General features: G+C 46.0%; 1 protein-coding gene and 1 pseudogene across 1 annotated transcript; one reads left to right on the forward strand and one right to left on the reverse strand.

Annotated features, from left to right (window-relative positions):
- Positions 1-1,105: 1,105 nt before the first annotated feature.
- On the forward strand, positions 1,106-6,306 carry LOC120034285 (annotated as a pseudogene).
- Positions 6,307-7,154: 848 nt separating this feature from the next.
- Positions 7,155-10,299, reverse strand: LOC120034083 (tripartite motif-containing protein 35-like). The gene is made up of 6 exons (XM_038980509.1): positions 9,766-10,299; positions 8,918-9,013; positions 8,230-8,460; positions 8,125-8,147; positions 7,924-8,042; positions 7,155-7,714 (listed from the first exon to the last, which is right to left on the reverse strand). Exons 1-6 carry the CDS (start codon positions 10,297-10,299, stop codon positions 7,155-7,157), a joined length of 1,563 nt encoding a protein of 520 aa, XP_038836437.1.
- Positions 10,300-10,719: the final 420 nt, after the last annotated feature.

Genomic DNA, 10,719 nt, shown 5'->3' on the forward strand with positions numbered 1-10,719 from the left:
CCTGCAAGGAAACACACACTACCCTCTGACACAATAAATCCCTGTCATTGTGAGTGTGGCAGTAGTAGGATGATTAAGGGTGTCACTGAGAGGGAAATCAGCCATATCACCTCCCATGAGCAGCGTCATCATGAGTCGTTTACCTCCCTCTAAGAACCACAGTGCTGGCCCAAGTGCTTTCCACTTCTTTTTATTGAACCTTTATTTAACTAGGCAAGTCAGTTAAGAACACATTCTTATTTACAATGACAGCCTACCCCGGCCAAACCCTCCCCTTACCCGGGACGACGCTGGACAATTGTGCGCTGCCCTTAGGAACTCCCGATCACGGCCGGTTGTGATACAGCCCGGGATCAAATCAGGGTCTGTAGTAACGCCTCTAGCACTGAGATGCAGTGCCTTAGACTGCTGCGCCACTCAGGAGATGGTTTGTCCATGGCGTGGGAAGCGTCCTCTCATCAGCTCCCTGAATCTGATCCACCTTCTTCTTCTTCTTCTTTACATTACCTCATTCACCTTCCATTGTTCAATGGACACACAGCTTTTAGCTGCAGTCCAGGCTGCGTCCCCATGGCTACTGTTGGCTTAGCTCTCATCACAATTTACATTATGTAACTTCCCACTGGGCACAGACTCAATTCAACGTCTATTTCACGTTGGTTCAACGTAATTTCATTGAAATGACGTGGAAAGCATGTTGATTCAACCAGTGAGTGCCCAGTGGGTTCTTTTTCATTTGCAACCATCAGGTATGGTATTAACGTCCTTAATTTCCCATACACAACCCCTTCTGCCCATGGCACGCACACACACACACACACACACACACACACACACACACACACACACACACACACACACACACACACACACACACACACACACACACACACACACACACACACACACACACACACACACACACACACACACACACACACACACACGACTCAGCATACTACCTCATATACACAATCTAATGTGGACTGGGTGTGGTGAGGCTACAGAATAAACACTCAATGAAAATAATTGATGTTATAAATGGGGTGAGAAGGAGAGAACAGTCACACACTCCAGGTCGAGGCAGAGACTGAAAGGAGAAGAAATGGCAGCTAAAGCATGCAGCGTCCTGATCACGGGGGCCAACCGAGGCCTGGGTTTGGAGATGGTTGAACAGATGGTGGAGTTTCCCCAGCCGGTCTGACAGTTATTAGCCTGCTGCCGAGACCTAGACGGGCTCAGAGCTGAGGTGAGAGCAGAGCTGCTGCTGCTGGAGCAGAGAGAGGAGATAGGAGTGTTCCTTATTCCATGTTGTTCTTAGGGCAGCTATGTCCTTGAGGGCAGAGCCATGTATTTAGAGAGTTGGGTCAACTTTTAGAATGTTGTATTTTGTTTTAATTCTAGACATTCAGTGACATAGCCTTATTTAAATCAAATCAAATGTTATTGGTCACATACATACAGTATATTTAGCAGATGTTATTGCGGGTGTAGCAAAATGCTTGTGTTCCTAGCTCCAACAGTGCAGTAGTATCTAACAATTCACAACAATACACACAAATCTAAAAGTAAAAGAATGGAATTAAGAAATATATAAATATCAGGACGAGCAATGTCGTAGTGGCATTGACTAAAATGCAGTAGAATTGAATACAGTATACAGTGGGGCAAAAAAGTATTTAGTCAGCCACCAATTGTGCAAGTTCTCCCACTTAAAAAGATGAGAGAGGCCTGTAATTTTCATCATAGGTACACTTCAACTCTGACAGACAAAATGAGAAAGAAAAATCCAGAAAATCACATTGTAGGATTTTTTATGAATTTATTTGCAAATTATGGTGGAAAATAAGTATTTGGTCAATAACAAAAGTTTCTCAATACTTTGTTATATACCCTTTGTTGGCAATGACAGAGGTCAAACGTTTTCTGTAAGTCTTCACAAGGTTTTCACACACTGTTGCTGGTATTTTGGCCCATTCCTCCATGCAGATCTCCTCTAGAGCAGTGATGTTTTGGGGCTGTTGCTGGGCAACACGGACTTTCAACTCCCTCCAAAGATTTTCTATGGGGTTGAGATCTGGAGACTGGCTAGGCCACTCCAGGACCTTGAAATGCTTCTTACGAAGCCACTCCTTCGTTGCCCGGGCGGTGTGTTTGGGATCATTGTCATGCTGAAAGACCCAGCCACATTTCATCTTCAATGCCCTTGCTGATGGAAGGAGGTTTTCACTCAAAATCTCACGATACATGGCCCCATTCATTCTTTCCTTTACACGGATCAGTCGTCCTGGTCCCTTTGCAGAAAAACAGCCCCAAATCATGATGTTTCCACCCCCATGCTTCACAGTAGGTATGGTGTTCTTTGGATGGAACTCAGCATTCTTTGTCCTCCAAACACGACGAGTTGAGTTTTTACCAAAAAGTTATATTTTGGTTTCATCTAACCATATTACATTCTCCCAATCTTCTTCTGGATCATCCAAATGCTCTCTAGCAAACTTCAGACGGGCCTGGACCTTTGTTGGCAATGACAGAGGTCAAACATTTTCTGTAAGTCTTCACAAGGTTTTCACACACTGGGTTTAGTCTAAGCAGGGGGACACGTCTTGCACTGCAGGATTTGAGTCCCTGGCGGCGTAGTGTGTTACTGATGGTAGGGTTTGTTACTTTGGTCCCAGCTCTCTGCAGGTCATTCACTAGGTCCCCCCGTGTGGTTCTGGGATTTTTGCTCACCCTTCTTGTGATCATTTTGACCCCACGGGGTGAGATCTTGCGTGGAGCCCCAGATCGAGGGAGATTATCAGTGGTCTTGTATGTCTTCCATTTCCTAATAATTGCTCCCACAGTTGATTTCTTCAAACCAAGCTGCTTACCTATTGCAGATTCAGTCTTCCCAGCCTGGTGCAGGTCTACAATTTTGTTTCTGGTGTCCTTTGACAGCTCTTTGGTCTTGGCCATAGTGGAGTTTGGAGTGTGACTGTTTGAGGTTGTGGACAGGTGTCTTTTATACTGATAACAAGTTCAAACAGGTGCCATTAATACAGGTAACGAGTGGAGGACAGAGGAGCCTCTTAAAGAAGAAGTTACAGGTCTGTGAGAGACAGAAATCTTGCTTGTTTGTAGGTGACCAAATACTTATTTTCCACCATAATTTGCAAATAAATTCATTAAAAATCCTACATTGTGATTTTCGAGATTTTTTTTTCTCATTTTGTCTGTCATAGTTGAAGTGTACCTATGATGAAAATTACCACTGTATATATGAGATAAGTAAAGCACTATGTAAACATTATTAAAGTGACCAGTGATTCCATGTCTATGTATATTGGGCAACAGCCTCTAAGGTGCAGGGTTGAGTAACCGGGTGGTAGCCGGCTAGTGATGGCTATTTAACAGTCTGATGGCCTTGAGATAGAAGCTGTTGTCAGTCTCTCGGTCCCAACTTTGATGCACCTGTACTGACCTCTCCTTCTGGATGATAGCGGGGTGAACATGCCATGGCTCATGTGGTTGATGTCCTTGATGATCTTTTTGACCTTCCTGTGACATCGAGTGCTGTAGGTGTCCTGGAGGGCAGGCAGTGATGCGTTAGGAAGACCGCACCACCCTCTGAAGAGCCCTGCGGTTGCGGGCGGTGCAGTTGCCGTACCAGGCGGTGAAACAGCCCAACAATTATGCATCTTTAAAAGTTTGTGAGGGTCTTAGGGGCCAAGATTAATTTCTTCAGCCTCCTGAGGTTGAAGAGGTTCTGTTGTGCCTTCTTCACCACACTGTCTGTGTGGGTGGACCATTTCAGATTGTCAGTGATGTGTATGGCGAGGAACTTGAAGCTTTCCACCTTCTCCACTGCGGTCCCATCGATGTGGATAGGGGCGTGCTCCCTCTGTTGTTTCCTGAAGTCCACGATCAGCTTCTTCGTTTTGTTGACGTTGAGGGAGAGATTATTTTCCTGACACCACTCCGCCAGGGCCCTCACCTCCTCCATGTTGGTAATCAGACCTACTACTGTTGTGTGGTCTGCAAACTTGATGATTGAGTTGGAGGCGTGATTGGCCACGCAGTAATGGGTGAACAGGGAGTACAGGAGGGAGCTGAGCGCGCACCCTTGTGGGGCCCCTGTGTTGAAGATCAGCGAAGTGGAGATTTCCTATCTTCCCCACCTGGGGGCGGCCCGTCAGGAAGTCCAGGACCCAGTGGCACAGGGTGGGGTTCAGACCAGGGCCCCAAGCTTAATGATGAGTTTGGAGGGTACTATGTTGTTGAATGCTGAGCTGTAGTCAATGAACAGCATTCTTAGGTAGGTATTCATCTTGTCCAGATGGGATAGGGCAGTGTGCAGTGTGATGGTGATTAAATATTCCCCATATAATGTTAATAGGGCGCTCACACGGCTGCCTTAGAATGTTGAAATAGTGTCATGTAAATGCATCATAATGCACAAACCTCAATGCCCCAACTCTCTAAATACATGACTCTGCTTGAAGGCAAACTCCACTGAATAAGGAAAACTCTACTGAGCAAAGATAGAAAATAAAGCCTTCCTGGAGATGTATTTTCTGTGTCTAACCAACAATGTGTCCTTTGTGTTTATGGGTCTGCAAGACCTGGCAAAGAAGCACCCCAATGTCATCACTGTCATCCGTCTTGGTGAGTACTCGCTCTATTCCATTCTTCTGTTTCTTCACGCTCTAGCACTAGGATTATTGAGCCTATTAATGGCACTGTTGTCAATCTCACCAGTCACAGCATGCACTTGTATTGCCTGTACTGTATGAATCACATGGCAGAGTGCCAGGTTACTCTGAGCTGGCCAGCTGGGATGTTAGACTGGATACTGGGGTTGACTAGCCCCAGATCTGTTTGTGCTTTCAGGGCAATTACTGTTAGGGGTGGCAAGACAGCACAAACAGATCTGGGTTTAGTCTAACGGTTGACTGACAGACTTTTTCTCCTCTGTGTCTGTCAGACGCCACAGACCCCTGCAGCATTAAGGAGTCAGCCAGGTGGGCAGTCTGGTGGGGAAGGCTGGGCTCAACCTGCTGGTAAACAACACGGGGGTGCTGACTCACGGCACCACGCAGACCACAGGTACCCAGGCAATGCAGGCTGCATTCAACACCAACATCATGGGCCCCATGGACGTCACTAAGGTGAGGGCAGAGAGCCAGAAAAACACACATACAAATACGTTTTAGAGGACATTCAAAATGTATTTGTTTTTCCTAATGTCTGCAAACAAAAGGTGCAGAATATGGAAGAATGATTCATCATTTTTGTTTTCTCTGTCTCCCTCTCTGTCCCTGTCGCCCTCATAAGGAGTTTCTGCCCGATCTGCAGGCAGCAGCCACAGCCAGTGGGAAACCAGAAATGTCCTGCAGTAAGCCAGCTGTGGTCAGCATTTCCAGCACGGTGGCCTCCATGGCAACCGTCAAGGAGATGTATTCTTTCTTCCCTATGGCATCAGCAAAGTAAACAGACCTCTGTTACCCTGCCTGTCATAACACATCCTCTCCAATTCCATTATATTCCCTGTCGGGTTAGCCCAGCCATGTCAGTGGAGGCTGGTGTCAATTTAAATCGGCGGACGGGCTCTTTGTAATGGCTGGAATGGAATACATGTCGTGTGTCTGATGAGTTTGAAACCTTTTCATTCATTCTGTAGTCATGGTTCTACATCCAATCTATTGTCCTGTATCCTCTCCTCTTTAACAGCCTCCCTCCCTTCTCTCTTCCTGCTCCTCCTTTCCTCTCCTCTCAGGCTGGTCTGAACATGCTGACGCTTTGGGCTACAGAGGAGTTTAGGAAGGATGAGATCCTGTTTGCGGTCCTGCACCCGGGCTGGGTCCGTACTGACATGGGTGGAGAAGGGGTGAGTCTGACTGGCAGGGTGCTTCTATTAAGCACATTGACCTCAGGGGTGGGAAAGGATGTAATGAACTATGTTTAAGCACCTTAGAGCAGTGTTGTCCCAATAGTCCATCAGGAGCAGGAGTCAGAACCCAATAGTGGGTCGTGGCATAAGCATAAAACTGGGCTTTGGTCTGATGTTCTGTTTTGATTATCTGGAGGGGTCAAGACAAAATTTGAAAGGCTTTGATTAGTCATGGCCCAATAAAGTCTAACACCACTACTGCCACAAAGGCCGACCATGTATGTGTTTACTATGACCACCAGGCGGCGATCGATGCTCCAGAGAGTGTGGAAGGACTCCTGCGCATGATGGACTCCCTTACTGAGAAACAGACTGGGGCCTTCCTGGACTATGAGGCAAAGTCATGCCTTGGTAAACTCATTGGATTGTACTGAACACTGGAGAACTCTGAACACAATCTTTTATAATCGTTCTATAAACCTTCTATAAATATGCATCAAATTAACATGAGTACAATCAAGTGGTATCCCCCCAAAATGTATTCAATTGAGAAGGAAAAAAAATAACATTTGGGGCCTTTTATATACAGGAATTGTTATATTCATTGCGTCGTATCGAATATCTTCATTCAACTCACACATGCTCTTTACTACACATTCCATAACATGTGTCACGATCGTTGGAATAATTATCGGACCAAACTGCAGCGCGATATGGTTTCCACATCTTTTATTTAAAGTAAGTGAACCACACAACAAAACAATAAAGACTAAACGAAACGTGACGACAATGGCGTGCTAACATGCAACTACACATAAACAATATCCCATAAAACACAGGTGGAAAAACTGCTACTTAAATATGATCCCCAATTAGAGACAACGATAGCCAGCTGCCTCTAATTGGGAATCATACCAAACACCAACATAGAAAAACTATACTAGAACCCCACATAGAAAATAATAACTAGAAAACCCCCCAGTCACGCCTTGACCTACTATACCATAGAAAAACAAAGGCTCTCTATGGGTCAGGGCGTGACAACATGGCAAAAAAACCAATGTCAAATGGAGTCTTTCGGTAATAATCAGTATCTAATTTCTTCTATCGATAAAGTCAAAAGGCAATCAAAAAAATCTCTAAAAGATCTTACAAAATGTTTTCCACAAACACCGTGCCAAACATTTCACTACGTCATTACCTATGTGTCTTGAGGCTGGATATGTGCCATGGATGTACAGCTACCACTCTCTTTGAATGGTGCTGTCAGAACCCCTCCTCATCACCAGGTGGCGCTGTTCCACACAGCCACTTTGACCGGGCAGATCTTCAGCGGGCCGGGGTTGTTGCCATTGATGTTGGCTCCAGGGCAGAAGAAGGGGAACATCCTCTCAGTGAAGAAATCCTTGAAGGTGTAGATGGACGTCATATTAACAGGGTTGGAGAAGGTCACCTCCCCAGAGTCGTAGTCCAGCTGCACCCTGACCCTCTTCAGCTCCCCTGTCAGTTTGAGAGGGGTGCGTGGCCGGGTCATGGCCATATACTCACCCTCGCAGTGGGAGATCATCCACAAGCCGCCCTCAGGGCAGCCTGAGATCCGGCCCTTCCTGTTGATGGACTCCTTGACCACACCCAGCATCCAGTCGTCCTTGTCCCCCACCTCTACCTCCCAGGCGTGGCAGCCGGTGGTGAAGCCCTCAGAGCCCAGGACGAACACGAAGTGGTCAAAACGCTCTGGGTTGTCTGGGAGCACCTGCACATGACCACTGTTGGTCACACTGGTCAGGTCCTTGTTCAGAGAGAGCCAGGAGTAGGCCGTGTTAGGATCCAAAGTCACAGGAGCTGGGAGATGGAGAAAAGGGCTTTAGTGATGGAAACAGTTTTAGAAAATATTTACATGTTGTGGATCTAGTAATAAATGAATTATCGTACATCTATACGAGTTAGTAGAAGTTCACTAGAACATTAGTTAATGCAGTTATAGCTAGCTAGATACCCAACAAGCCAAAGACTGGAGCATAAACAAACTACTGTAGTCTTGCTATACATACTGTACTCCACCAGCCCCACCATCTTCTCCCAGACCTTGTACTTGAGGGAGCTGACATGCTTCGCCACGTTGATCATAGCACCTGAGATCTCCTCTGGACCCTTCTGAGGTATCACAGCTCTGCAACAATATAACAGCCAGTTAGTTCTAGTTTGGTACATTACATTATAAGGGTATTAGGTACTCAAGTCAAAACACTTACCTCTTCTTTGTGTTTCTGTAGTTCTGAAAAGGGAACAAGACAAATGTTTTGTAACTGTTTGTACTGTTAATATTGCTGGTTTATAAAAGTTTCTATTCTTTTTACCTGGAGGAAAAGAGCATTACTGGAGGCTATGTCATTATCAATAGCGATGATGGCATGAGAGAGGGTGAGGATGTCTGCCGTGATGCCCTCTGCCTTCTTCCTCACCAGATGTCTCTTCTGCTCATCTTCCTCCTGTAGGATAGCTATCCTGGCTTCCTCCTCATTCTGAAGGAACTGCCTGAGCTGCTCAAACTCCTCTCTGATATGATTCTCTGTCTGCTGGGTCTGGCTCTGGACAAACAGGAGAAACGGGTCATAGGAGAGATACAATCTTATATATAACTCTAGAACAGTGGCACACAATGGCAGACATTTGTCAAAACGTTGTTTTGGTAGGCAAGCCATTGACAACAAAGTCTCTTACAACCTAGACATGTCTGATTTCTGATTTGTGTGATAAATTCAATCAATTCAAAATAACTTTATTATCCCTCAAGGCGAAATTGCTTGGTCAAACACCAGGCACTTGTACTGCTTGCTCAAATACAAGGCACAAAGCATATTGACTGCTTTGTCCACATGAGGATATACTGTACACAAGTTATAAGACCATATTTTCAAGGGTTTGTTATTTCAAAGGCATTCCTCCAACTGTTGACAGACTAACAGTGTGTGAGCTAAACATCAGTCAGTGTTGTGTTGGGATCTGCTGATGTCCCACAGTTTCGGACGCCCTGTTTGTTGATACCTTGATATGCACAGTTGTGTCATCACACTCCTGCTTGGCTTCATAGAGGCCACGGAGGCTCTTCTTCAGAGGGATCAATTCTTTCTTCATTTCTTCCTGAGGGAGAAAGCGGAGGGGGAGAGAGAGAGATGGAGGGGGAGAACGTTTTTAGAGATACCACTGTAAAGTGAATAAGAGCGTCTGGAAGCTTAGTTCAAGCAAATCTAGCCATGTAAACACGAACGTCAACGGCAGAGCTAAAGCTCATCTGAGGTCGTGCATAAGCTGCTGTTTAACCGTAATCACAATATTTTGGTGATATTTTTTTGGTGACACCATATTCTATGGTTTTTGGAGTGCCGTCTGCAACTGCACACAGACATTTACAATAGAAAAGTTTATTCTGAATCGAGAATTAAAAAGTATCACCAGGTAAGGGTTAGTTGAAAAATTGCTGCCAGTGCATTGCACTAGCATACGGTGTAACCGTGTAAGGAAGCATTCACGTATCACCTTACAATGTGTATTTAAAAAAATATATATTTTATCCAACTAGCAGATACAGTATCAATGGCTCTGGCTCCCTTTCGAAATGTCACTGTTGTGAAATCTGGCACATCAATAACAATCATGTTTCACAATAGTTATGTTTGATTGCTGACTGTACTGCTTCAGGTTTTATACTGTTGCTAAAACGAGCTGGATTAAGAACACATTTTCAAGGTAGTATGGTCAATATAAAGTAGTATATCTGAATAAAAACTGTGAAATTAAAAGATTATCTGACAGAATACAATATTTGCAACACCATAAAAGAGAGGGTTACACAACCATCCAAAAGTGAATGATACGAGACAAGCCATTCTAACCTTGAGCTCCTGGGCCCCCTCCTCCAGTGGGATCACACAGTGGCCCTGGTGCCTCTTAGACGTGTGACACACACAGCAGAGCACCTCGGCATCGTCCTGGCAGAACAGCTTCAGCACCTCCCCGTGTGTGTGGCACTTCGCCTCAGACTTCACTGGGATGCCCCCTCTGTCCGGCCCTCCGCCCGCCTCGCCCTGGCTCCTCTGCTCCCTGAAGAAGGTATCGGCCACGTTCTTCAGAGCCAGGCTCACTGTGGGCTCCGTCAGGGAACACTTCCTGCGACACACAGGACACTCGCGCCTCGCCTTCTTCTGGTTCCAGAACTGCTGCAGGCAGGCCCGGCAGAAGCTGTGGGTGCACTTGAGCACCACAGGGTCCCTGAAGATCTCGCAGCACACAGAACAGGTTAGCTCATCCTCCAGCATGGAGCTTGAGTGAGAGGACACGGCCCTGGGCCGCAGAGCCATGACCACCTTGGGGCTCTGTAAGAACGAAGGTTTCCCAGGCTGGGAGGAAGCCCGTGGACGCAGCGCCATGACTGGCTCCTGCACTGTAGCTAGAGACTACTGTGGTGTATTCCCTTTTCAGTGGAGGAAATATCTTTCAGCAGTGCTGTAGCATCTACTCTTTCCTGAGAAAAGCTCTCTGCCAGCTCTATCTCACATCCAGGAACAGACACTGGACTGACAGCTAAGGACACACAACATAGTAAATGAGGGACATGAGATCACATCCTATGGTTGACCTGGACTTGTAGAACAGGTCCTGCTCCGCCCCCCAAGGGAAAAATGTTTTTAAAAGCCAAATCACGTCCCCTGGCCTCCTACCTACTGTACCTGCCAACAACAGGATTCTAAGAAACTAGTCCTTAGTTATTATGCCTAGCCCAACTGACCTCCCAGTCAGAGTCAGTCTGCCTGTTTCTGGGTAAAGCCTGGAGCAACAGGTGCTGCAGT

This window comes from Salvelinus namaycush, chromosome 41 (assembly GCF_016432855.1).
Source record: "Salvelinus namaycush isolate Seneca chromosome 41, SaNama_1.0, whole genome shotgun sequence".
NCBI lineage: Eukaryota > Metazoa > Chordata > Actinopteri > Salmoniformes > Salmonidae > Salvelinus > Salvelinus namaycush.

Excerpts from the sequence above, each read along its gene's own strand:
- LOC120034083 (XM_038980509.1), bottom strand. The coding sequence starts at position 10,299 with ATGGCGCTGCGTCCACGGGCTTCCTCCCAGCCTGGGAAACCTTCGTTC. Across the intron at positions 8,461-8,917 it reads ACACAACTGTGCATATCAAG|AGCCAGACCCAGCAGACAGA; the intron begins GTATCAACAAAC and ends CTGTTTGTCCAG. Across the intron at positions 8,148-8,229 it reads GTAATGCTCTTTTCCTCCAG|AACTACAGAAACACAAAGAA; the intron begins GTAAAAAGAATA and ends TTCCCTTTTCAG.